This window comes from Pipistrellus hanaki (genome assembly GCF_964339955.1).
Source record: "Pipistrellus hanaki genome assembly, chromosome: 1".
NCBI classification, from domain to species: Eukaryota; Metazoa; Chordata; class Mammalia; order Chiroptera; family Vespertilionidae; genus Pipistrellus; species Pipistrellus hanaki.
This window is the reverse complement of record NC_140503.1, coordinates 50,906,354-50,934,322: the sequence shown is the minus strand read 5'-3', so window position 1 is coordinate 50,934,322 and position 27,969 is coordinate 50,906,354. Positions and strand designations below refer to the sequence as shown.

The following is a 27,969-nucleotide window of genomic DNA, read 5'->3' as shown; positions in this document are numbered from 1 at the left end:
TCTCACACTTTGAATAATTATGAAGGCAATGTTTATTAAAATACATTTTATTTTCAAAATTAAGCTATCAGCTGTTAAAGTGTGTGTATATTTTTGTGGACATCCTGTATAGTTATACATACATGTCAAACATGTATTTATATACATGTAGACAAATATTTTATAAATTATGCATGTATATTTACATGTAAATATATCTATAATAATGGTCCAGTGCATGGATTTGTGCACATTGAAAGGAAATTATTTAGAAGGTGGATAACTGGGTGAGAAGGGCTGGACATATCCTGGAGCCAACCTCATGCAGTCCCTCCCCTGCCTGCACTCGTGAGGTGGAGCCATGGCTGGAAGGGCGTCCGTGGAGTGAGTGGGATCCCTCTGGCAGGTGGGGTCCCTCGGCCTGGCTTGTGAGGCCAAAACCAGCTCTCTGACATCTTCTAAGGGGTCCCGGAGTGCGAGAGGGCACTCTGCAAAGTTGCTGTCGTACAGGGTGTGGAACACAAACACAAGTGTGCAGTAAACTAGATTTGAGGCCAACAGTGCCCCAGCAACAACTAACCCACAGCTGGAGGTGGAATCTCACGGCCGCGAGGAATCGGGCTCACTCCTCACTGGTTCCAGGTGTGTCACCTGAGAACCGCTGCTGCCAGGTCACTGCAGCTGGGCAGCTCCGGTGCTGAGCGCCTGCCTCCTGGAGTTCAGTGCGTGTCATACCTACCTTGCAGTTGGACAGTCACTTAGCCTTTTATATATATATATATATATATATAGTTACATATAACATGTTTGCATTTATTTTATATGTTTTATACATATATATTACATGTAAATATATGTATATATGACTATATGTATTATATGAAACATGCCAGGTGATAAATGTTATGAAAAAAATAAATAGGGTTAGGAGAGAGGGAGTGCTCAGGCAAGAAGTTAATTTAGGTAGTAAGTCAAGGAAGGTCTCTGATAAGCTTTGACCACAGCCCTGAAGGAAGTGAAGGGACTGTATCAGGAGAATCAGCTGTTGCTGTAACCAAAACCAAGGTTCAGCTGCCTGCCACCACAAAAACCAAACTGATGAAACAGGCTAGTAAAGTCAGGACAAGCAGCATAAGGAAACGGAGAGAGTTAAACAGCAGTTTGCAGCCATCTACAAAATCATGATGCCAAGCAGTTTGTAGCCATCTAGGAAATCCTATCTATCTTAAACCAGGGATGCTTAAGAGTAAATGGTTTGCACTTCTCCTCCCCAACTAGAGAGTAAATAGTTTAAATCACCCTACTCAGGGAGACAGCAGAAATCCAATTAGTGTCATTTTGCCAACCAAGGACAAATGAAGTTAAGAGAATAAACCTCATTTTGATGAATGTTTTATTGAGATCCTCCCATAAGATCTCCCCTAAATGCTCAGTCTTTAAAACCCTTCAAAACGAAAGTCCCGCATGCTCTCCCTCCCAGGAGCACACCCAGTCCTCCCCTTCTACTTTCCTTAAGAGACATGCATCTCCTAAACTCAAGAGACCAGGACAGCAATGAGTTACAGCAGTTCGTCCCAGACAAATCCCGTGAACCTGTCCCCAAGGCCTCCTTTTCTCTTGGTAATCTGTCTCATGTCTACTTGATTTTTAGACCAGCCAAAAGAACCACGAGGCTAAAGAAAAGTTTCTCCACCCCTACGTAAGCACCTAGCACTTGGAATTCTCAAAGTTGCCAAAGTCTTAGACAACTGCCAAGTCCATCCTTGTTTGTTTTTTTGTTGTTGTTTGTTTGTTTTTTTGCATCCAATTGTGATAAGTCTAAGTATTTCGAGTTGTGGAGGCTCTTTATAGGAAAGAAGCCTGTTGCGTAGAGTTGGATCCATGATGCCATGAAACATTTCACTCATCAAACTAATTCTCCTTTGTTCCCATTCCATGTTTGCCAAGCAACTTTATGATTTGATTTACCACATACATCTGCCAATAACACAACATTCTAAGTTAACATTTTACCTTTTGCTCTTCTTTTTCCTGGGGTACTTGAAGGTACTAGAAAACGTATCTTTACCAGACAGTGTTTGAATATGAAAATAAAATTTTCCAAGTAGCTGTTTTACTTGGTTGGACTGACCCAACCTCAAACAACAGGTGATAGAGACATTAAAGAAAGAAAAAAAAAAAAGAGCCCTAGCTGGTTTGGCTCAGTGGATAGGATGTCAGACTGCGGGCTCAGTGGTCCCTGGTTCAGTTCTGGTCAAGGTCACATTCCTCGACTGCAGGCTCCTGGCCCTGGTCAGGGGCATGCAGGAGGCAACTAATCAATGTGTGTCTGTCACACTGATGTTTCTCTCTGTCTTTCCCTATTCCTTCCACTCTCTACAATCAGAAAAATATCCTCAGGTGAGTATAAGAAAAATAAAAAGGTCCTGTGCACTTGGAAACATCAATACCAAGGTCAATCATTCAGACAATTAAATAGCATATTTAATACAGACAAAATGCTTATAAACATAATCTCTAATTTTAAAATTCTACCTTGTTAAAAATGAATCAGTAAGTGTCCTGGTAATCATCACACCAACATATATTTTATTGGTAATAAGGGCAAGCTGAATTCAGTAACAAAAATATGTAATTAAATTATATATTAATATAAAGAGATAAAGAATTGAAATAGATTATTTTGATTTACTTAATTAGAAACCATAACTCTCAAACATATTATTTTCTATAGACTTACAATATTTTCCTTCCAACAGAACTAGAGCACTAAAATAAAGTGATTCTGCACAATTACCCATAATGTGTATAAAGGTTCCCAATGCCTCCAGTTATTTTGAAAAAACTTTAAACCAAACCCATTATATTATAGTACCTAATTGCTTCCAGTAGTCATTAAGATTTTACTTCTGTTCCTTGGATTATATTCCGAATCTTCTCAGCATCATTTTGTACAATTTTGTTGGATGGATCAATCTTAAGTGCAGCTTCATAATCCTGTAGACCTATATTTATATAGCAATAATTACCAAGAAAATATTTCATAAATACTTACTTGTATTATCTAGATTATATATATATATATATATATATATATATATATATATATATATACATTTTATTGATATTTTACAGAGAGGAAGGGAGAGAGATAGAGAGCTAGAAACATCAATGAGAGAGAAACATCGACCAGCTGCCTCTTGCACACCCCCTACTGGGGATGTGCCTGCAACCAATGTACATGCCCTTGATCGGAATCGAACCTGGGACCTTTCAGTCCGCAGACCAACGCTCTACCACTGAGCCAAACCGGTTTCGGCTAGATAATATATATTTTAAAATATGTTTTTAGAGAAAAAGGAAGGGAGAGAAACGTGGATGAGAGAGAAACCTCAATTGGCTGCCTCATACACACTGCCTACTGGGGATAATGCCCGAAACCTGGACATGTGCCCTGATCAGGAATCCCACAGGCAAACTCTCTTGGTGCATGGGATGATGCTCAACCAACTGAGCCACACCGGCCAGGGCTTAGATAATATTTTTTAAAAATACAAATTACCACTCAGAATATGGTTCAGGACCAGTACCAGGCTTTAAATCAGTTCACATCTTCACACGTATGATAGTAGCCCTAACACTGCAGAAATTTTTCAGTTTTGGGAATAATTATAAGTTCATTTAGGATTCAGTAAAAAGCAGTTATTTAAAATTCAAGAACAAGCTAAAGCTTAAATTCAAGCATGAACAGAATCAATAAAAGTAATATAATGAAAGGACATTTTTATCTCCTCAATGAAAAAGTAATAAATGGGCTCTGGCCAGGTAGCTCAGTTGCTTAGAGTTTCATCCCAATAAACCAAGGTTTCAGGTTTGGTCCCAACAGGGTACATAAAAGAATTAACCAATGAATTCATAAATAAGTGGAACAACAAGTCTCTCCTCCTCACTTCTTCCCCTCTCTTCCCCATCTTGTTCTAACTCCCTCATACAAGAATCTTTTAAACAATATTTCAAAATAACTTTTTGTCAGATATGTTACAAAGATTAAATTACGTGATAAAAATATAAAACAATGAGTCCTAAACAGTCATAAATAAGCCCAATAACATTTTTTCCAGAGTATAATTTGAAACTTGAAATATTTCTTTCATTTTCTTACCTTCTACATACAATTCTAGTTGACAGAATGCTGTTCCACGTCGTACATGTGCCTTCATTCTTGCATTAGCATTGTCTGGAACAGGTGGTGTCAATAATTCCAGTGCCTTACAAAGTAAGAATAGTAATAAGGGAAAAACGTAACTTTCTAATTCAAATCTGAACAAAAATATGGTAAAAAGTTTAACTTTAAAAACAAGCCTCAAACTCTCACCCACCTAAACTGTTGGCTTAGCTACCATAGGAATTTATTAAATACATATATTTATGTTGAGCAATTTAAGGAATTGTTCAATTGTTCCTATATGAGACTCATACCTCCTCTTCTCCAAAGTTTTAATTTGGTTTGCCATCTGAAACCTCTAAAGCTTTCTCTTTACTAGCAAGAATGATAAAATAGCATTTTTGGCTCTTTATATTCAAATTAAATGATTCAGTTATTCATTTATTCAATAAGTATTTGTTTATATACAAATTGTTCTAGTAAAAGGAAAAATAGATTTGAAAGATTGTCAGATGTTCAGTAGCTTAATGAGATCAGAGTATGAGGACTTAGTCGTTTCCTCCATATCCTCAATTTCAAGGACCCACATAAGAGATTTTGCATTGATTTCCCCTGAAAACAAGTTACTTTGATATGAAAAACAAGAAAAAAACTAGCAGTTTAAGATAATGACATAATATCAGTCATGAAAATAAGGATATACTAAGTTTCTCTGAAAATGTGAAAATTATTGACATAGGCTTTAATGTCCAAGTGGCAGTGATGCCAGGTGTTCTTCCTTCCATCTTGTATTGTGTGTCCAAAATTTTAATAATAAAAAGGGTGAGCACAAACTGCCAGCAATTTACTCATTTCCATGTGAATTTCAACTGATAGATCAGAGCAATTTAGTAGCAATTGATAGGGGATTTCTAATTTAACTTGAAGACTCAGGAAACTTGTCCATGCAAAAAAAAAAAAATTTCCAGAAAAAGAGATGTACTATGCAAAATGATTGTTAAAATCCTTTATTATTTAAATAACTCTCCATTATTTAAATTTGACACATGAAAGCTAAGGTCATCATTCACACCAATAAATAGGAGTATAACAATTTTAAAGTATCATATGTAGATAAATATATATACCTTAGAAGAATCTTCGATGGCCTTGTGCAAGTTTTTTAATTTTAGGTGGCAAGCAGCCCGATTCAGATACAATAGTGGAATCTTATTATTTAGTCTTATGGCTAAGTTGTATGCATTAATTGCTGCCAAATAGTTTTCTGTGGCAAACAATTTGCTAATGAGACAAAAACAAAATAAAAGTAAACAATATAATATTGAAACAGAAACACAGAAATAATATCTAATGATATTTGGCAAAGGAGATGGCTTACCTCCTTTTCTATTCCCTGTATAATGGAGGTTATAGGCTATACTGACTCCACATACATCAGGATGTAATCAGCATGACCTCACCCCTACCTCCAAGGGTAGCTATAAGTAGTTTAAGTTCATACACACGTTTCCATCCTCCTTGCTACAATGATTGACTCAGGAATGGTCTTATGATCTAACCTGGTCTATTCAGAATAAAGCCTGCCGCCCTACCCAGTTTAGCTCAGTGAATAGAGCATCAGCCTGCGGACAGACCGAAAGGTCCCCAGGTTTGATTCCAGTGAAGGGCATGTGCCTGGGTTGTGGGCTCAACCCCGTGTGGGGCATGCAGGAAGCATCCAATCAATGATTCCCTCTCATCATTTATGTTTCTATCTCTCTCTTCCTCTTCTTTCCTCTCTGAAATATATATATATAAAGAATGAAGCCTATAACTTTGTTTTCAAATTAGAAAATGAAAAATTGGATAAACTCCTCCTCCTGGATACAAATGAAGAAAGCACACAGCCCAAATTATGGCTGAGCTTTTTTTAAAAAAAAAAAATATATATATATATATATATATTTATTTATTTTTATTGATTTTAGAGAGAGGAAGGGAGAGGGATAGAAAGATAGAACCATCAATGAGAGAGAAACATCAATTGGCTGCCTCCTGCACACTCCCTAATTGGGACTGAGCCCAAAACCAGGGCATATGCACTGATCTGGAATCAAACCAGCAACCTTTTGGTGCATAGGTTGACTCTCAACCAACTGAGCCACACCAGCTGGGGCTACATTCTTATTTTTTAAAAACATGATTTGTTATTTTATTTTATTTTTATTTTATTTTATTTTATTGATTTCAGATAGGAAGAGGGAGAGAAAAAAACGCCAATGATGAGTGAGAATCATTGATCTGCTACCTCCTGCATCCCCCCTACTGGAGACTGAACCTGCAACCAGGGCATGTACCCTGACCAGGAATCGAACTGTGATCTCCTGATTCATAGGTCAATGCTCTCCCATTGAGCCACACCAGCCCGGCAGGGCTACATTTTTTAAAGTTCAATACTACTTTAAATAACAAAAAATGGTCTGAATTTCAAGAGAAAAAAAATTAAACCTCTTCTAAAATAATCCTTGAATACCAAATTTAAACAGAGAAGCTAATGCCCAGCCAGCGTGGCTCAGCAGTTGAGCGTTGATCTATGAATCAGGAGGTCACAGTTCAATTCTCAGTCAGGGCACATGCCCAGATTCCAGGCTTGATCCCCAGGAGGTGGCGTGCAGGAGCCTGCCGATCAATGATTCTCATCATTGATGTTTCTATCTCTCTCTCCCTCTCCCTCCCGTTCTAAAACCAATAAAATTTATTTTAAAAAATAAAATAATAGATACATAAACAGAGAAGCTAATAACCATCAAGTCTACCTAGATGCCCCAAATAAGGCAATGCTAATGAAAAGAATTATGCAAAAGCACTCATTCATATAATACATATTGGGTGCTTATTGTACTCAAGAGACACGGACAATTGCAAACTCCTCTAATTTTTAGAAACATACATTCTAACTGGCAATGGCCCAAAGTGTCAAACATTCTGTACAACAGCAGGGTGTGGCAGAAGCAACAAGAGCAGGAGTGCTAAGAAAGAAGCAAAGTGGAGGGAAGTAACAAAAGGAAAAAAAGAGAAGAAATCAGAAGCAGTGGGGCTTACGAACTGGAATAGGGGCAGGGAGCAACACGTTCCAACAGAAGGCAAATGAGCTTTGCTTTGTGGGCATTGGGAACTGTAGCACCCACCTGTCCCTCAGAGAACTTTGAAAATCTTTGTCTCCTTCAAAATCTTGTTTGGGAATAAAATACACTTGGGTATCTCAAGAGCTCCTAAAACTGACAGATGTGCCTTAAGGCACATCAACCACTGCAATTTAGCACTCAGGGGAGGAGGAGGAAGAGGATATTGCATAAAAACAAAATGACAAGTCAGGCCATAATAGGTGCACTGCAACACAATATTATGGGCTGTAAGACCCATATAAACAAGCAACTGAACAGAATAATAATTACATCAAAGAAGTCACCTTAGAATATGAAATCTAAACTTCTTTCCGTCAGGCAAAAGGCAGCAGCATAAATATCATAAACAAACAGAGCTTTTAAAATGCAGCAAAGCACGGTATATCTGGCAGATCTGTACTAAAAAAGTAGGCAGGTCTGAGGGGCTGTTGGGAGGCAGTTCTCTGTGAGTCTCCTGCATGTCTTGTGTCAGATCCACCGACAGATTCTGTTTGGGACTGTTAGTCTATGTACAGCGCACAACCTTGAAAAACAGAGATAGTGCCTCCTTCTGGGGCAAAGAGCAGATTTGTTGCTCAGTAAGATATAGACAATACCTCCCTGCAAGGCAAAGGATGGACAGATTTGCTTACAATCTTATAGAAAACTGTGCTTTTCCTTCTCCGCTGTAGTGCTAACCTACTGTATGTATAGCATCCGCCCAGCCCCACCTCTGCAATGGCCTGTGAGTCTTGAAAGGCAAAAGGAACCAACGTGAATGAAGCTCATGCTGCTTGCCATGCCTCGAACAATAAAGTCCTTTGTCTTTGACACATGAGTCTCCTGTCTTCTGCCAGCATCCATTAAACTGTTACTGTCTTGCCAAGGCATGGACCCAAACCAAAGTATTACAAAGAAATTCAATTTGGCAAGTAGAACCGAATGCTATGCTGGGAGAAGACAGTAGCAGGTAGTAGACAATCAGCATCAAAAACTACCACGTGAGGGAAACCAGACTGGGTGGTGAGCACACAATAGAGTATACAGATGTCAAATTATAATGTTATAGTATTATTACATTACAATAATACTATAACATTATATTATTAACCAATGATACCTCAATGAGTTTAATTTCTTAAAAGCCCAACATAAATTAAAAGGCCATCCAGACAGGAAGATAAAATCCATATTCAGAAAATTCGGAAACTGCAATCATACAGAAAATTCAGACAAGTTGGTACTAGTTTAGTCTGTCAGCAAATAGGAGGCTGCTACATACAAAGTGGGGGTTCAGAAGCAGAATTAGCCTGGGTGGCAAGAGAGAAAGCAAAGCAGAGCCTCACTCTAAGGAGGACTGGCGTACAAAATCTGGCACATGGCCACGAGAATAAAGGAAATTCAGACACGAGAATTAGGATAGGCGACCTTATGCAGCAACAGTGCCACGAGGCTGACTGCTAAATTACAGAATTATTCCTTGATCCTATGTCCTTGGTTCCCTCCTATCTAACACTGGAATTTGCTGTAGAGGGGAAGTTATGCAGATGGGATTCTACTGTGGGGGGGAAAGAGACTTGAAGCTTGGGGTTAAGACAGGGTTAATTAAAAAAACCTTACGATAAAAATCACTCACAGAGTTATGTCAGTGGGACAGAACAATGGTCCATCTACCTGGTATGATTACAAGTGTCTGGAAGGATAGCAATTAAAGTTATTTAGACTCTAAGTCACATAAGGCTGTAAATAATGTCATAGCTAAATAAGAGCACCTAGACTCTGTTTTATGTGAGACGTTCTGAGTAAAAAGCTTCTTGGCACATAATGTTAACTGGAAGAGGTAAAAAGCTTACGTGAACAAATAAAATTAATTAAGATTATGTATTTTGCTGAAAGATAGATTTGACATTTAAAGCTAGGACACAGCAACGGAAGGCTAGATAAAGAAAATGAAAACACTATGTGCTTTTTCTACAAGATCATTTTTGAGTACATATAATCCCCCAAGCAGCGGTCGCCAACCTTTCGGACCTCATGGATCACCAGTGGTCTGCGGATCATCGTTTGGCGACCGCTGCCCTAAAGAGTTTCCTCAAGCTACTGCACATTTGAAAGACATGCCCACCTTACCCTTTCTTAAAGATCAGCACTGTAAGGACAGCTGGGCTGTTTTTGCTTATGTAAATACTAGAGGCCCACTGCATGAAAATTCATGCACTGGAGGCGGGGGTCCCTCAGTCCGGAGCCCTCAGGGGCAGGAGGCGACCTGGCAATTAGGGGAAGGTGATGCCCCTATCACACCTCTGCTGCTGCCACTGCCAGCAGCGCAAGCCTTGGTTGGCCCTGGTTACCTGAGCCTCGGGTGGCCCTGGGCAGCTGAGGGGCTGAGGGGGCAAGTGGACTCCGGAGGCAGGCAGCAGGCCTGGCCTTGCCACATGCCTGTCACCCTGGTGGGGCTGAGGGGACTGAGCACTGCTATCTTGTGGCTGTGGGCATCTCCATCTTTGAGGGTGGGACAGTCAATTAGCATATTCCCTTCTTATTGGCTGTGGGCACTGCCATCTTTGCGATGGCGTGAGGGTGTGAGAGAGAGAGAGAGAGAGAGAGAGAGAGAGAGAGAGAGAGAGAGAAACATCAATGATGAGAGAGAATCATTGACTGAGCCAGCAACCTGCGCATGTATCCTGACCAGGAATCTAACTGTGACCAACTGCTTCATAGGTCAATGCTCAACCAGCCAGGCTGATCTGACCTTTTAATATGGATTCCCTGCCTACCTAATTTGTTTATTTGCATTATCTCTCCCTAACAGCTACACACACAAACATATATGTCAAGATATCTGGGAAATGTGAGAAAAACTATTGGTTACATAAATTTACTTTAAATCTCATGGCCAGAGTCCAAACTTACTTTCCTTTATCCTTCAACCATTCTGGGTTCTTTTCTTCTTCTTTTAAATCACTAAGTTCAGGAATATCAGTATTCAATGTTCTTCTTGCCTCTGCTTGTTTGTGTAGCCACTGAAATGAGAATGAAGTCTTTAGATTTTCCACCTTCCTACAAAAAAACAGAAATAGTAGCCCTAGGCAGTTTGGCTCAGTGAAAAAGTGTCCAAAGGGTCCTAGGTTCAATTCTGGTCAAGGGCACGTACCTCACTTGCAGGCTTCTCCCGGCCTGGGCTTGTGTAGGAGGCAATCAATTGATATATTTCTCTCACATAGATATTTCACCTTGTCTTTCCCTCTCTCTTCCACTCTGTCTAAAAGCCAATAAAAAACAAACAAACTATCCTCGGGTGAGGATTTTAAAAAAAAGAAAGAAAAAGCAAAAACAGAAATACTATTTTTTATGGAGTGAATGTTTGTGTCCTCCCAAATTCATATGTTGAAATCATAACCACCAATGTGATGATATCTGGAGGTGAAGCCATTGAGGATAATGAGGGTAGAACCCAAATGATAGGATTAGTGTCTTATAGAAGAGGAAGAGACGAGAGTCCATGTTCTTCCTCTCCACCACCCAACCCGTGCACCCTGATTTTGGACTTCCCAGCCTCCATAACTATAACCTCCAGAACGAAATGCCTATTGTCTAAGCCACACCCAGTCTATGGTATTTTGTTATAGCAGCCAGAGCAGACTGACACAGTACTTGAAGGTGATTTTTAATTTTTATGCATTAAAAAAAGTTACCTAGCTGGTTAAGATTAAGTATATAAAATTTTCTAGTCCAAATTTCACCCAAATTTGGAAGTTTATGTGTTATTTTACTTTCTTGTTATTATTTTTCAATATTGAAAAAAAATTATAATTATAATAATATTTTATAATAACACAAAATAAAATGACCATAAAATATAAAAGTAATACATTGTTTAATAAAAAGAAAAATAATACTTATAAATTGTTATGCCTTAAGTATCTTCAATTATTTACACAAATTATTTTCCTCCTCCATCCTCACCTGAGGACATGTCTATTGATTTTAGTTCTAAAAAGAGGAAAAAAGAGTGAGAGAGAAAGAGAAACATTGATGTGAGAGAGAAACATCAAGTGGCTGCCTTCCTTATGTGCTCCACCAGGGATCAAACACACAACCATGGCATGCGCTCTGACCAGGAAAATCAAACCACAAACTTTTGGTGTACGGGATGATGCTTCAGCTAACTGAGCCACATAGCTATTTCCACAACTTTTCAATTGAGAAAGGTATCAGTACACACCTTACCATAAAGAAATGCAGTTGTTAGTGCTTATATAACTAAAGATACAATATTTAAAATCTTAAAGCTCAGGAACTTATAAATGAATGAAAGATATTAATTCCAAAGCATCAAACATTAGAAAACCTGACATTAATAATTAATTGTAATATAACATATTAATAATAAATTTCCAAATATATTCTTACCACAACATATATTGATCTAAACTTTAGAAATTTATTCTAGAAAATGGTGTATTTAATAAAATAAATGGTGCATGCAATAGTTTATCTCCTGGAATAAGCTAGACTGCTGCATATTAAATCAGTGTTCTCTCATTAACATTCTAAAGCCAAGAAAATAATCCTGCAAAATATATTTTTCTCATAAGGAAATAGTAAAATACACTCATGAAGTAATGGCTTTAGTTTGATAAATACTTAAGAATTTCAGACACACTAGTGGTTTTGAACAGATGAAATAAAAACTAAAGAATTTTCACTGTGCTGTACTAACAGCAAGTACACCTACCTCCTCCTCTTCTGCTACTCGTGATTCCCGGAGAGCAGTTGGGAACACTCGAGGGGTGAAGTTGACTTGAATGCTGCCTAGAGAGCGAGGAGCAGGAATACTGTCTTCCTTTAACTTCTCAGAAAATATGTTTTCTGAGTTTCTCCCTTCAAAACAGTATTAGTTATTTAGTTCTCATTTTCTAGTTAATAGTCAAAATGATTTTTAAATAAATTAGCCATCAAAGCTACTTCTAAAATCCTATACAAATAAACCAAAGATACTTCTGACAAGAAGGAATGTAAAAATCCATCACTGAAAGTATGGCAGCTAGCCTGGCCAGCGTAGCTCTGCGGTTGTTTCGACCTAGGAACCAGGAGGTCACAGTTCGGTTCCTGGTCGGAGCACATGCCCAGGTTGTGGGCTTGATCTCCAGTGGGGCTCATGCAGGTGGCAGGCTACCAATGATTCTCTTTCATCGCTGATGTTTCTATCTCTCTCTTCCTTTATTAAAATATGTTTAATAAAAAGAAAAAATAATTTCAAATGCATGTATTAAAATATTTAAAAAAAACTTAATTAAAATAAGTTTTTTTTTTATTTTAAAAAACTCCAAAAGAAGAATAAAAATCAAAGCAAAAAAAAAAATAAAAGCAAACACAGGAATTAAGGGAACAGGAAAAAAAAAATAGGAAGGGTTAACAAAACCAAAAATTACTTTAACAGACTACAAAAATTTGCAAAATGTTGCAATAGTTGACCAAGTAAAAATAAAAGTTTTAGAAATGATATTAGTACAGACAGAATAGATAAGCAAATAAGAGAAACTTTATGCCAATAAATTTGAAAAGATAATATGCATAATTTCCTAGAAAAATATTACCAACATTGACTTGAAAAAAAACAACACAGAAAATCTAAATAACTGATCATTATAAAGAAATTAAATGTAATTCCATAAATAATCCATACCTAGACAGTGTTAGAAATTGTTTTATTAAACCTTCAAATGACATATATTTCATATGTAACAAGGAATAGAAAAAGAAAAAAGTTCCATAGTTTATAGGATAACTTGCTATCAAATCTGGACAAAGACAGTATGAGAAAGAAAAAAATATAAGTGAATCTACCCTGATGTGGTAGTTCAATTGGTTGCAGTGTTTCCCAAAGTGTGGTACGCGTACCCCCAGGGGTGCGGGAAGAGTTTGGTGGGGGTACGCGTTGCACCGGAGTTTGGTGGGGATATGCACTGCACTGTGCTTAGCTGTGTCTAATTCTACGTTCTCATGAGTACGAGGGGTACTCAGCGTTATGAAAATTATAGAAGGGGTACACATATGTCAAAAGTTTGGGAAACACTGGGTTAGAGCATCATCCTGATACTCAAAGGTTGCGGGTTCAATCCCTGGTCAGGGCACATACAAGAAACAACCAATGAATGCATAAGTAAGTGGAACAACAAATTGATGTTTCTCTCTCTCCTTCTCCATTCCTCTTTCTCTCTAAAAATCAATAAGTAAACATTTAAAAAATATGTTCTTATTGATTTCAGAAAGAAGGGAGAGGGAGAAAGACATAGAATCATTAATGATGAAAGAGAATCATTGATCAGCCACCTCCTGCATGGCCCCCACTGGGGATAGAGCCTGCAACCCCCACATGTGCCCTGACTGAGAATTGAATCACTACTTCCTGGTTCATAGGTCAATGCTCAACCACTGAGCATGCTGACCAGGCAATAAGTAAACATTTTTAAAATGTAAGTGAATCACAATATGAAGATAACCATAAAGTCACTTATAACATATTAGTAAATTTAGAGAAACACATCGATTGGTTGCCTCCTGCATGCGCCCCAACCAGGGCCCAAGCAGGGAAGGAGCCTGCACCAAGGTATGTGCCCTTGACCAGCCAATGCTCTATCCACTGAGCCAAACCGGCTAGGGCGGGTTCCAATAGTACTTGAAAACATCCAGTTTGTTTATCAGTATTTAAAATATGGAAGAAAATGTTTTCATATACTCTAGTTGGCATATTTTGTTGAAATGTCATTAAAGGAGATATTGTGGAAGTTAACTTGCATGTAAATATTAAACCACAATAAAATCAATAATGATTAATGCTTAATACTCACTCCAAAGAACTTTTCAATATGCTAGACCTCACTGTTAAAGTAGAGGTTATAGTTAAGTTATAGACATATAACTGAGTAGAAAGAACATAGGTTTCAGATGTAGACAGATTTGGGTTCAAATCCTACAGGCTTACTTATGAGGTATTTATCCTTTCTGAACATTTCCTCTAAAATAAGAATAGCAGCACTTATCACAAAGTACTGTTGTGAAGACTGAGTGATACATCCAATAAGAAACCTGGCATAGAGTGATCACTAATGTTAATTAATACTAGAGGCCCAGTGCACAAAATTGGTGGCCCCCCCTCCTTCTGAGTCACAGTGCCACAGATGCTGAAGGCTGGGCACAGCATGGGCCTCCGGGCTGCCTAGCAGCGCCACATGGAAGCCAGGTGGGCGGTGTGCTCTCTCCTGGACGGCCTCGCAGAGCGGGGAGCCCGACTGGCCCTGTGGTCCCAGCGGCTGGGGCTGGGCTCACCCAGAAGAGGCTGCGTGGGTGTGGGGCAGGCACTCGAAATGGGGGCTTCCCCAGCACAAGAGCCCTGGTGTCCCAGGGGAGGATATCAGAGGGAGTGAGAGTGAGCTTGACGGATACACCGCATTCTCACTGCTCCTCCTTCCTCGTCACCCCCACCCCAGGTAGCCAACGAGAGGTCGCAGCATGTCTCCAAAGCCTGCCATGTTCTGCGCCACCCCCTGGTGGTCAATGCACCTCATAGCAAGTGGTCAAACTCCCAGTTTCCTGGGTGAACGACTGCCCAAGGGGATAATTTGCATATTGGGTTTTTATTAAATAGGATAATTACATTAGTGATTTTACTACAAAATGTTCCATTTGCTAAATATATACAAAATAAAGTTTAATATTCTAAAATGAAATAAAATCAACCTCTTAGCTTTCAATAAAGAAATATGTTCTTTTAACTATTTTTTAACACATCAGGATCCAAGTCCAGAAGAACTCTTGTTTGCTTGATATTTAGTTTGCTTAGTAGTATGCATCTTCTTGAGTCATGTGAGGAAAAAGTCTTTTAACAATATTCCTAGTTTATTATCTCTGGAGGAATAAATGAATGTTCCCGGCACTGACAGTCCACTCCAGAAATTTTAAAAAAATTATAAATATATATACATTATTGATTTCAGAGAGGAAGGGAGAGGGATACAGATATAGGAACATCAATGATGAGAGAGAATAAGTGATCGGCTGCCTCCTGCATGCCCCACACTGAGGATGGAGCCCACAACCCAAGCATGTTCCCTGACCAGGAATCAAACTGTGACCTCTTGTATTATGGGTTGAAGCTCAACCACTAAGTTACACCAACCAGGCCACTTCAAGACTTTTTTGGATTTGAATTAAATACATATTTAACAATACCTACATAAATTTCAAAAGAAAGCACACAAGCAAAATGAACACTGAATCCTAGCTCATTTTTTAAAAAGTCACTACTTCCTAAAATAAAAAAATAAATTTCACCTTAATTTCTTTTTGCAATATTATCCTAATATGCCAAAATAATGAACTAATATTGTAAATTGATTACAACAACAACAAAAATCTATATACTTCAGGACCGGGACTCACTTTCCCAAAAAATTATTAAAGTAATTATTGTACCTTTTGTGGCAAGATTTCTAGTTGTCGAATTTCTAGGAAAACTTCTGTGTTTTAATTTCTTTCCCTCTTCTATTTGCTTTTCTTGTTGATATAACTTATCTTCTCTTTGAGTTCTTTTTTGTTCTTCAGCTTTTCTTTGTTGTTTTTTCCAGGCTTCCAGTTCTCTAGTTGCTTTTATTCGTTCATTTTCTTTTATTTGTTCTATTTTTTTCCTCTCTTCATCTTCAATCTGTAAAAATTACAATTACCAAAACTTTTTTTAAAACCCTCACCCAAGGATATGTTTTTATTGAATTTAGAGAGAGGAAGGGAGAGGGAGAGAGAGAGAGAAGGGTCTCAGGTTCAACTCCCAGTCTGGGCACATGCCCAGGTTGCAGGTCGATTCCCGGTTGGGGCACAGATAAGGGGCAACCAATTGTTGTTTCTGTCTCACATAGATATTTCTCTCTCTCTACCTTTCTCTCTCTAAAATAAATAAAAACATGCCCTCAGATGAGAATTACAATAAATAAATAATAAATAAAAATATTCCCATCTTTCTCCTCTGGAGAATAAAATTTCATACCTCTCTCCTCTAGAGAAGCTGTGTCTGACAAAACTTTTTTCGATGATGGTAAAGTTCTGTGCAATCCAAGTCAGTAGCTGCTACCACGTGTTGTTAACTGAGCATGTAAAATGTGACTAGAGCAACCCTGGCCGGTGTGATCAGTGGTTAGAGCACTGACCCAAATATCAAAGGGTCTTTGGTTCGATTCCTGGTCAAGGGCACATACCTGTGTTGCAGGTTCAGATCTCCAGTTTGGGACACATGTGAGAAGCAACTGATTGATGTGTTTCTCTAATATCAATGCATCTCTCTATTTCTCCCTTTCCCTCTTCCTCTCTCTCATTTAAAAAAAGGCAATGGAAAATATATCCTTGGGTGAAGGTTGATAAAAAAGACCAAAAACAGTTATTTTTAATTTTATGTGTTTCATTAATTTACATTTAAATTTAGATAATACATCTTACACAGCAAAAGAATGACAAGCTGGCACCAAGTTTCCTAGAGGCTGAATTACTTGAAGATAGAGAATTAACATATCCGTTTGAAAGCTATTCTGAAGTGCTCTGTAACATCTGCATGATTTAATACCGTGCCCTCTTTGGAAGACTGGCTATTTTCCTACTGAACTGTGTAGCACTGACTTTAAAATAGATGTCACAGATTACTGAACAGGAGTTTCCGGGAGTCCCAGAATGGCACCTCAGGCCTAAACTAAGCACAAAAGATGCTAATTACTGCGCATTCAAAGAGCTGCCAGCAGGCTGGGCCGGGAAGAATCTGCTTGTAGCAATGAGCCAGCTTTTAGTGCCTGACAACAGGGATGATGAGCAGTCAGCTTTAGCCAGAGGCAGCCACCACCTAAAAGGAGACGATGACAGCTTCACCCAGTTTAATGATACCTTTGCCTTTCTTCCTTCCCTCCCTCTCTTCCCCAACACAGGGAAGAAGGAGAAAGTCAGGACACCCTCACTCTTCATAATCCCTGTAAGTGGAGTGAATGTTGAAGTTTTAAAAACTGCTAAAACAGTCTTAATTACCAAAAAGAGACTATTCTTATAATCAAAAGAAACGGGAATGTTCTGTTATTGTAGCCAATATGTATAATAGTTAAGGGATGGATATATATATATATATATATATATATATATATATATATACATACATATATATATATATATATATATTTGTAATAAGCTAACTTAAAGACAAAAAAATAGTATAAGTCTTGATGGAGTCAAGGGGAAGAGGAAGGACCAAGAAAAGCTTCACAGGGTATGTGACAGAAGAATCTAGAAATAAGAGAAAAACCTGAGGAAGGTAATACCATAAGCTATGATAAAAGGAAAAGAGAGACTATCTACATCAAAGAGAAACAAAGAAAGACAGATAGATGTTAAACAATCCTTGAAGTTCTCTTCTTTAAAAACAAAGTAATATGGGGAATATACCATAAAAGGAGGAATGTTTAGTAACAGAAAAACCCAGAAGGCTAAAAAAACAGTCATCACACAGGAAGAAACTGAATTTTAAGTTCTTTGTATTGCTCAAAAAAGGATGCCATAAGTATGGGATATCAGCTTTACTACAGACAGCAACTTTAACTAATAGGAGATGGATGAGTAATTCCTGAAGAGTAAATTTGTATTTCTTTTCATTTAGAATGAATGGTTTATCAAGGCAATATTTTTTTATAAATCAACTAGAGGCCTGATGCATGGAATTTGTGCTTGACGAGGCCTTTGAAGGCCAGCGGCTGCGATCCCAGTGGCTGCCTTGGCCTTTGCAGCCCTGGCTTCAACCAGGAGGTCGTCCAGATGGTCTTTCCGCTGTTCAGCCATTTGATTGATTTGCATATTATGCTTTTATAATTATAGATGTTACTTATAAGCTATATGCAAAAATTCATAAATAAAACAGCACATTAATCTGAGGAAAGTATTAAATAATACTTCTTGATCAAATAGGGTGTTTCTTATATATGAAAATGAAAAATCTAAAGGGAAAAAACAACATGACCTAGTACGTGGCAAAAATATTAGTTGATACCAGAAACAACAGAAAAAAATTAGCTTGCTAAAAGGACCAATACAATTTCCAATTTCATGGAGAAGCACTGGAAGTACTACTAGCAAAGTCACTAAGGCCAGTATGCCTACTATTTTCCTATTTTCCTAGAGGAATTTTTAAAATAAGAAACATAAATATGGATTATAAGGAGATAGAATGTCATTAGTTGCAAATAATACGACAGAATACCTAAAAGAACCAAAATAACAAACTGACAAACTATTGCAACCAAAGAGTAAGTTCAGCAAGGCATTCACTTTCAAGATCAACTCATACAAACTCATAAAAACAAATTAACTTACTTACAAACTGGCAATAAACGATTAGAAAAATACAGTGGAAAATCATTCATTAGTAACTGCCAGAAAAACTTTTAAAAGGCTAAGAATAAGCTTTATGAAATACTAGAGGCCCAATGTACAAAATTCATACATGGGTAAGGTCCCTAGGACTAGTCAGCAATCAGGGCTGATCAGATTCCTCGCCTCCCTGCCTTCTCCTTCCCTCACTGCCCGCCCACATGTTGCCACCACATGTTTCCCCCTGCCTCCCTGCCTCCTCCTTCCCTTGCTCCCTCAGCACCCGGCCACTGCCACTGCTGGTCACCCGACATGTTCTGCGCTGCCCCCTGGTGGTCATTGCACATCATGACGAGTGACTGAACTCCTGGTCTCCTGGTCTCCTGGTCAAACACCCGAGGGGACATTTTGGATATGTATAGATGAACAAGTCTCACTTTTGTTAAATAATTCTGCTGGGGATATAAAGTACGCCGAAGAAATGGAGATAAATGGTATGTCCCTGGAGAGAAATCTCATTATTGTAAATACAATATGTTAATGACAAATGAATTTCTAAAATCAATATAAATCTATTCAAAATACCAAGAGTTCTTCTTAGACTTCTGATAAATAAATGTAAAATTCATTTGCAAAACAAAATGTTCCAGTTTTATAGAGGCATGAAGAGGCTGGCAGTTCCCACCTACAAATATCCTATATAATAAAAGGCTAATATGCAAATAGACCAAACGGTGGAACAACAGGTTGCTATAACGCACACTGACCACCAGGGGGCAGACGCTCAATGCAGGAGCTGTCAGTGTGCTCCTACAGGGGGAGCACCACTTAGCCAGAAGCCAGGCTCACAGCTGGTAAGTACAGTGGCGGTGGCGGGAGCCTGTCCCACCTCTGCGGCAGCACTAACGATGTCCGACTGCCAGCTTAGGACATCCCCCAAGGGCTCCTGGACTGCGAGAGGGCACAGGCCAGGCTGAGGGATCTCCCCGAGTGCAAGAATTTCGTGCACCAGGCCTCTAGTCAAGTATAAAACTGGAAAAATCTATCAAAAACAACCATTTCAAGACACTGGAAATTAACCAAAGACAGCCTGCAAATTGAGAAGTGTTTATTTTGGAAAAACTGCACAAATTACAGCTAAGAACAGTGGGAGACTGTGTTTTTCTGCCTGAGGTTGCTCTCAACCACCAACTTCCAGCTAGAATAACAAGACTGGAAGTTACCAACATGAAGCTAGCAACAACAACAATAAAAAATAAGAAAAAATAGAAGCTTTGTTGGCAAAAAGGGTGGACCCACTTCAAGGTGGGACAGCCAAACCCAGTGGCTTTGGTGGATAAAAGCAATAGATTTGGTTGGGAATGAATAAACAGGAAAAATTTGAGGTTGTGCTCCCGGTTAGGGTAAGAGCCTGACTAGACAGAAAATTCACACAAAGATCATATAAATGAGAGAGCTGTAAAAAAAAGAAAAAAAAAAAGCGATAAACTCACCATACAACCCTGGCTAACCAGAAAGCTATGTATTTATGGGAAAACTGGCATAAAATGAAGGCAAGGAGGCATGAGAACTGGCTCCAACTTTGAAAGTATTCTCAAACCTATACATACATCAATTGGCAAAGGGAGGAACCTTTATCACCTCTGCTCAAATCATGAGCTAACCATTAAGCTATACAAACACAGGGAAGAGCCTCTAAGGAAGCTAGTCTAAAAAACATGAACTAAAAACCTTAGCATAGACATAGGCAGCTATATATCCAAAGGAGACTAGATTGATTCCACAATTAAAGTCTATGCAAGTAACTAAAAAATACTTATGTATGTATGTATGTTAATCCTCACCCAAGGATATTTTTTCCATTAATTTTTCCAGAGAGTGGAAGCGGGGGGATAGAGACAGATACAGAGACATTGACTGGTTGCCTCCCCCACACACCCAAACCAGGGCTGGGGATGATAGAGCCTGCAACAGAGGTACATGCCCTTGACCAGAATTCAATCCAAGTCCGCAGGCGGACTCTCTGGCCACTAAGCCAAACCTGCTAGGCTGGGATTCTTTTTGGGGTGATGGAAATGTTCCAAAATTGATTGTGATGATGGTTGTACAACTCTCAACATACTAAAAACTAATGAATTGTAAGCTTTAAATGGGTGAATTGTATGGTGAGTTATACCTCAAAAAATATTGCTGATTGAAGTTTTAACTTGAAATCCTCAACAGTTAAAAAAATGTTAATTTGTCAATATTTAGTGTTTTTCTTGCGTTAAACTATTGTGTTCATTATTCCAAGATTAAGAAAGAGGTAAAATACACCATAAAACCTTTCCATTTCTGACTCCCCTGGAAATAGAAAATTCTCACTGAAACAAGTAAATCTATTATTATTCAACTTTCATAAATATTTTCAGGAACACATGTAAGCAGTAGATAACTTATTAAGTTAGTTATTAGTAAGTCCAATAACCAACGTATGAACAAAGGAAGTGTAGTGGTTAGGACTACTTATCCTTACATGTCTATATCATCTCTTTAGTTGGAGGACTTTCCTACTTGCAACTTACCTTCATCATGACATTTAGTGCATATTTTTGATCTTCCCGCCTTGTTGCAGCTTTTGCTTCTGTAGCTTCTTTTGCTCTTTCTTGTGCTTTTAAAATAGATTTTTCTCTTATTCTTTGCATCATCTCTTTGTCAACTAAAACAGAAGGAATATCACTAAATTAGGATTCTGATAAATTTGTTTTACTAGTATTTAGGAGAGAACTGCTTAAGATCATGACTCGGGATGATATATTTTTTGGACCCAACTTCACATGGAGAAATGAAAATGTTTCTCAATAATCAACTGGCCAAGAAGCTAACATTAAAAGGTAAGTGAGTAACTGTATAGAAATTACTACAGAATGAGGGGGTGGGGCAGAATATGAATGAAAGAGAGGAGGAACAACGGAGGGCGGCATAAAGGGGAAAATGAGGAAGGGCAGAGAGGGAGAGAGATGGAACAGAGAGGTACAAGAGGGAAAGGTCAGCAGAAAGAGAGCGGATCAGAGAGGGAGAAGGAAAGATAGGAGGAAGGAGACAAGTTGAGGAGAAACACACTTACCCTCCTCTCTGTTGAGAAAGTTATTTGTTTATAAACCTGATTGCAATAAATCAGCAATATGAGGTATAGAAAAAAATGAGACTATCTGATATGATCAATCACCTTTATAAACATAAAAGGTAATTTATACATATGAGTACAGAGCCAGCCCTAGGAAAAATTATAAAGTAACATGACTTGTTATATATAGAATTTTACCATTCACAATTATTTTCATGTGTTTTACACACAGGCTGCAGTCCATTAGGGAGAGGGTAAATTACCTTAGGGGAAGTGGGATCAGGAAAGGAAGCTAGACTTGGAGGGGCAAAAAAACAGGGGAGGAAACTTGAGGGGAGAGGGTGACCCCGGGGGAGAGAAGAGTAGAGGGAGGGGTGGGGATGAAGCAGGTCCTAGGCAGGGGTTCCCAACTCTTTTTTTTTTTTTTTTTTTATTGATTTTTTACAGAGAGGAAGGGAGAGAGATAGAGAGCTAGAAACATTGATAAGAGAGAATCATCGACCAGCTGCCTCCTGCACACCCCCTACTGGGGATGTGCCCGCAACCAAGATACATGCCCCTGACCGGAATCGAACCTGGGATTCTTCAGTCCGCAGGCCAACGCTCTATCCACCGAGCCAAACCGGTTTCGGAGGTTCCTAACATTTTTGGTGCAACAGATCCTTTAGCAGAATAGTTAAAGCCTTATAGACCCCTCATAGTGTTTTTTTAAAAATATATATATATTTATTGATTCCAGAGAGGAATGAAGAGGGAGAGATAGAAACATCAATGATGTGATTCATATGCCTTTCAGCATAACCATTATTGCTTGTCTCATTTTGGATTTTTATAAGTATATCTCCAGTAGGACATGATCACACTAATCTAGGGGAAATGGTGAACAACATAGACGGATGAACAAGAACAGACTCAGAGATAAGGAGCCATGGGTCAGACTGTTGGACCTCAGAGGGAGGGTGGGGATAAAAGGGAGAGATCAACCAAAGGACTTGTGTGCATACATATGAGCCTAACCAGTGGTCAAGGATAATAGGGAGGTGGGGGCATGAGTGGGGAGGGGTGGGGGATTGGAATGGGGGATTGAGGGCAAATGTGTGATACCTTAATCAATAAAGAAATTTAATAAAAATTTAAAAAAGAAAATCAATGATGAGAGAATCATTGATCAGCTGCCTCCTGCACACCCCACACTGGGGATTGAGCCCCCAACCCGGGCATGTGCCCTGACTCCGCCAGGATGGATGCCCAGGCAGCCAGGAGGGGAGCGTGCCAGGGTCGCAGGGGCACGCCCAGGGCCACGCTGGGAACTCCAGGCGCCTTGGCTGTCTCACTGCTAGTTTATACTCAGGGATCAGGCCTAAACCGGCAGTCAGACATCCTTTTCACAATCTGGGACCACTGGCTCCTAACCACTCACATGCCTGCCTGCCTGCCTGATCACCCCTAACCACGCTGCCTGCTGGCATGATCAATCCCAGCTGCCCCCCTCTTCCAGCCTGATCACCCCTAACCACTCTGCCTGCCTACCTGACTGCATCCACTACCTCTTCTGCCTGCCAGTCTGATCACACCCTAACCACTCCCCTTCCAGCCTGATCGACGCCTAACTGCTCCCTGCCAGCCCACCCCCAACTGCCCCCCTCTTCCAGCCTGATCACCCCTAACCACTCTGCCTGCTGGCCTGATCAATCCCAACTGCCCCTCCCCACCCATTATGCCCCCGCTGGCCTGTTAGCCTCTAATCGCCTCTGCCTCACCACCATGGCTTTGTCCTAAAGGTCTCCTGGTCTAATTAGCATGTTACCCTTTTATTAGTATAGACTAGAGGCCCAGTCATGAAATTTGTGCATGGGGATGGGAGGTGTCCCTCAGCCCACCCTGCACCCTCTCCAATCTGGGACCCCTTGAGGGATGTCTAACTGCCCGTTTAGGCCCGGTTCTATTAGGATCTGGTCTATACAGACAGTTGGACATCCCTCTCACAATCCAGGATTGCTGGCTCCCAACCGCTCACCTGCCTGCCTACCTGATTGCATCCACTACCTCTTCTGCCTGCCAGTATGATCACCCCCTAACCACTCCCCTTCCAGCCTGATCGATGCCTAACTGCTCCCTGCCAGCCCAATAGCCCCTATCTGCCCTCCCTTGCCAGCCTGGTTCCCCCCAACTGCCCTCCCCTGCTGGCCTGGTTGCCCCTAACTGCCCTCCCTTGCCAGCCTAGTCACCCCTAACTGCCCTCCCCTGCAGGCCTGGTTCCTCACAACTGCCCTCTTCTGTAGGCCTGGTCCCCCGCAATTGTCCTCCCCTGCAGGCCTGGGTCCCCCTCAACTGCCCTCCCCTGCAGGCCTGGGTCCCCCTCCCTCCAACTGCCTTCCCTTGCAGGCCATCTTGTGGTCCCTCCCAACTTCCCTCCCCTGCTGGCCAACTTGTGGCTGCCATCTTGTGTGTTGGAGTGATGATCAATTTGCATATTACTCTTTTATTATATAGGATAAGCCATTATAGTAGATGACAGTTCTGGCAAAATTAAGATTATCAACAAGAATTGAAGTTAATGAAAGGGTTTACATTTAATCTTAGGTGAGAAGCTGGAACAGCCTGAGTGTATTTCATGACATGTTCCAGGTCCCACTTCAGGTTTACTGAATCGCAGAGGAAGGCTGGGGTATGAGAGTAGGAATCTGTTTGCTGTTGTTTTTTTAGAAAGAACTCCTGTTAGTCTGGGACTCACAAATGTAACCTAGCTATGGTAACCTACATTAACGTGTACATTCTAAGTCTGAAGATTAAAAAATTAAATTCCACTGCAAGATACCAATAAAGTATCCATATAAAGAATGATTGCAAACTCTCCATTCTTTTGTTGTTGTTAATACTCACCAGAAGATATTTTTCCATTGATATTTTTAGAGAGAGTGGAAGGGAGAAGGGAGAGACAGAGAGAGAAACACTGATGTGAGAGAGACATATAGATTGGTTGCCTCCCACATGTGACCCAACCAGGGTGGGGATTGAGCCTGCAACCCCCTTGACCAGAATGGAACCCAGGACTCTTCAGTCCGGAGACCGGTGCTCTATCCACTGAGCCAAATCAGCTAGGGCAATCTCTCCATTCTTAATATTCTCCACTACCAAAGAATTAAGAGAAATTTCAGGCAACAGATATAAAATACTGTAAAACATGAAAACCAGAAGAGGGAGGAAGAAGACAGAGCTAAAGCTGTAGAGGGCAAGTGCTAACCAACAAAGCTATCTTGGCAGAAGAAAAAGAGTAAAGATTAAGAGTACAGAGGACCAGCTGGTATGGCTCAGTGGTTGAGCATCAACCTATTAATCAGGTCAGGGTTCGATTCATGGTCAGGGCACATGTTGGGATTGTGGGTTCAATCCCCAATGTGGGGTCTGCAAAGGGCAGCCGATCAATGACTCTCTCATCATTGATGTTTCTATCTCTCTCCCTCTTCTTTCCTCTCTGAAATCAATAAAAATGCATTTTAAGCAAAGAGTAGAGAGAATAAGGAATCTTAATTTTACACATTATAATCCCTGAAGCTTTTTAATAAACTACCAACACTGGGGCCCAATCCTTGAAACTGGTTTGATTGGCCTAGGGCAGCGTTTTTCAACCGCTGTTCCTGGTGTGCCGTAGGTGCAGACAAGACAAGAATTTTATAATTTTTCACTATTTTGTTTACTTAATATTTCATAATAAAGTAATTATAAAATACTTTCTTTGTGTTTATTTGATTCCTATTCAAGAGAATTACTTTACATATAGTCAATATAGGCACAGAGTTAAATTTTTTAACATTTTCTAATGGTGGTGTGCCTCGTGATTTTTTTCATGAAAAAAGTGTGCCTTTGCCCAAAAAAGGTGGAAAACACTGGCCTAGGGTTTCAGACGTCTGTATTATTTAAAAAATCTAAGATGTTTCAATTATGTAGCCAGGGTTGATAGCCACCATTCTACAATCAAACTGCTAAGTCTCCAATTTCAATCTAGCACTTAGTAGTTAAGTGACCTTTGTCAATTACTAAACTCTCAGTGCCACAGTAGCCTCACCTTTAAAAAAGGCAGGCAGGCCCTAACCGGTTTGGCTCAGTGGATAGAGTGTCAGCCTGTGGACTGAAGGGTCGCAGGTTGGATTCCGGTCAAGGGCATGTACCTTGGTTGGGGGCACATCCCCCAGTAAGGAGTGTGCAGGAGGCAGCTGATTGATGTTTCTCTCTCATCAATGTTTCTAATTCTCTATCCCTCTTGCTTCCTCTCTATAAACAAAATCAATAAAATATATTTTAAAATAAATAAATAAATAAATAAATAAATAAATAAATAAATACAAAAGGCAGGCAGTGGGGTATACTCAAGTGATAGGTTGCTATGAGGATTAGCAGATGTGTTAATTCCTAGTACAAAATAAGTGCTCAATAAAGGTTATAAGCCCACATTTTCTGCTTAAGAGTTATTATTATTATCATTATTATTATTATCTTGTTGTTAATCCTCACCCGAGGGCATTTTTTAAATTGATTTTTGTTGTGTGTGTTTTTTTTGTTTGTTTTTTTTTTTGTTTTTTTTTTTTAAGCGAGAATGGAAGGGATGGGGAGAGATACAGAGAGAGAAATATCTATTCATGAGAGACGCATGGACTGGTTGCCTCCCACACACACCACGACCCAGCTGAGCCTGCAACCAGAGTAACTGCCCTTAACCAGGAATCCACCCAGAACCTTTCAGTCTGCAGGCCAACGCTCTAGCCACTGAGCAAAAGAGGCCAGGGCAAGAGTAATTATTAACGTGCTCTAACTTTTGAATCATTCCATTTTTAGGTTATTTAAGTGGCAGCTGAAGCACTATCTCATTTGAATCATGCTGGTGTGCCTATTTCTTTTTTCTAGAAGAGCACCATAATTGTTTCAAAAGACAAATTTTTTCAAAGGCATAAAACATAAAAACATCTTTTAATAAAGAACTTACCACCTGACACAGAAAGGGCCTCCCACATGAGGGCTTCTTTTTTACGTAAGGTGAAAACAATGGTGTCATTCCCAATCTTGGCCTGGCTGCTCTCATCGTCTATGGGAGCGTAGAGAAACACCTCAAATAAAAATGGAGCAAAGTTGACCTATTCGGAAGGGGAGGAAACGAAAGTTAATTTAGTTCCACAAACTAAGAACACAGCCATCAAGAAATACGTGATAGAGACCACAATCATTTCTTAAAAACAAACAAACAAAAAAAATATTTTATTGATTTTTTACAGAAAGGAAGGGAGAGGAATAGAGAGTCAGAAACATCGACCAGCTGCCTCTTGCACACCCCCTACTGAGGATGTGCCCGCAACCAAGGTACATGCCCCTGACCTGAATCGAACCCGGGACCCTTCAGTCAACCATTGAGCCAAACCTGTTTCAGCCACAATCATTTCTTAAATAAATGCTATAAATGTATTCCAGGTCGCGGAAGATTCGCCCGGCTTATGCGGGAAGCTGTGCATAAAAACACTCTCTGATTTGATAGCATCTGGTGCCACCTGCATGGAATACCTTCGTTGAGGGCTTCAATGGCACTAACTTTTGGGGAGGCCACGTGCACGGACGCGCCCGATGCGCGCGCACAGGGGCGCACTTCCGGAGCCGCGGGGCACCCCCTGGCGCCGGCGGCGGGCGCCCCCGCGCCCCTACCTTCAGGTAGTTTTCCGCGCAGAATACGTCCGCGTCCCTGACGGAGACGCCCCGGAGCGGCACGGAGAGGAAGACTGCGGACTCCGTCTGCTGCCAGCTGTAATCGTTGACCCGCAGGGGCATCCCGGAGGCGGGCCCAGCGAGAGGCTGCAGCGGCCGGTCGAGACGCGCACTGAGGCTCGGTTGCTAGGGAAGCCGCGGTTACCAAGCTCCAGCCCTTCCGGGTCAGGCGGGGCCAAAGCGCCCCGAGTTCCCAGCGTGGCCCGGGCGCGCCCCTGCGACCCCGGCGCGCTCTCCTCCTGGCTGCCCGGGCGTCCATCCTGGCGGAGTCCTGCTTAGGCCACTTGTCAGGACTCCTCTTAAGTCCCAGCGAGTCTCCGAAGACATAGGCCCACACCGGCGTAGGCAAGAAAAGAGCTTCTGGCCGGAAAGCGAACTAAAAGGGCGGGGGCTTACCGGGTGGAAAGCGTGGCCCGCAGGAAGCAGGTGCGACGCCC

The 27,969-nt window shown here is 40.3% G+C and overlaps 1 protein-coding gene across 3 annotated transcripts; it reads right to left on the bottom strand.

Moving 5' to 3' along the window:
* Nucleotides 1–114: 114 nt before the first annotated feature.
* DNAAF4 (dynein axonemal assembly factor 4) lies at nucleotides 115–27,673 on the bottom strand. Of its 3 annotated transcripts, XM_084895785.1 has the most exons (10): nucleotides 27,473–27,673; nucleotides 26,766–26,913; nucleotides 21,243–21,376; nucleotides 15,766–15,994; nucleotides 12,026–12,171; nucleotides 10,201–10,310; nucleotides 5,272–5,425; nucleotides 4,142–4,247; nucleotides 2,855–2,984; nucleotides 115–478 (listed from the first exon to the last, which is right to left on the bottom strand). In XM_084895785.1, the coding sequence occupies exons 1-9, from the start codon at nucleotides 27,593–27,595 to the stop codon at nucleotides 2,875–2,877; spliced, it is 1,260 nt and encodes a 419-aa protein (XP_084751911.1). In that variant the 5' UTR covers nucleotides 27,596–27,673; the 3' UTR covers nucleotides 115–478; nucleotides 2,855–2,874. The 3 variants fall into 3 exon arrangements, with proteins under 3 accessions (XP_084751911.1, XP_084751912.1, XP_084751910.1); XM_084895784.1 differs by lacking the exon at nucleotides 115–478 and having other exon boundaries at nucleotides 2,556–2,984; XM_084895786.1 differs by lacking the exons at nucleotides 115–478; nucleotides 4,142–4,247 and having other exon boundaries at nucleotides 2,554–2,984.
* Nucleotides 27,674–27,969: the final 296 nt, after the last annotated feature.

Bases quoted from the DNA above. Each gene is read 5' to 3' on its own strand.
- DNAAF4 (XM_084895785.1), bottom strand. From the start codon at position 27,595: ATGCCCCTGCGGGTCAACGATTACAGCTGGCAGCAGACGGAGTCCGCA. The intron at 26,914-27,472 runs GTAGGGGCGCGG...CCTTCCGAATAG, and splicing joins GCGCGGAAAACTACCTGAAG to GTCAACTTTGCTCCATTTTT. The intron at 4,248-5,271 runs GTATATATATTT...TTACTTTGTAAG, and splicing joins CCATCGAAGATTCTTCTAAG to GCACTGGAATTATTGACACC.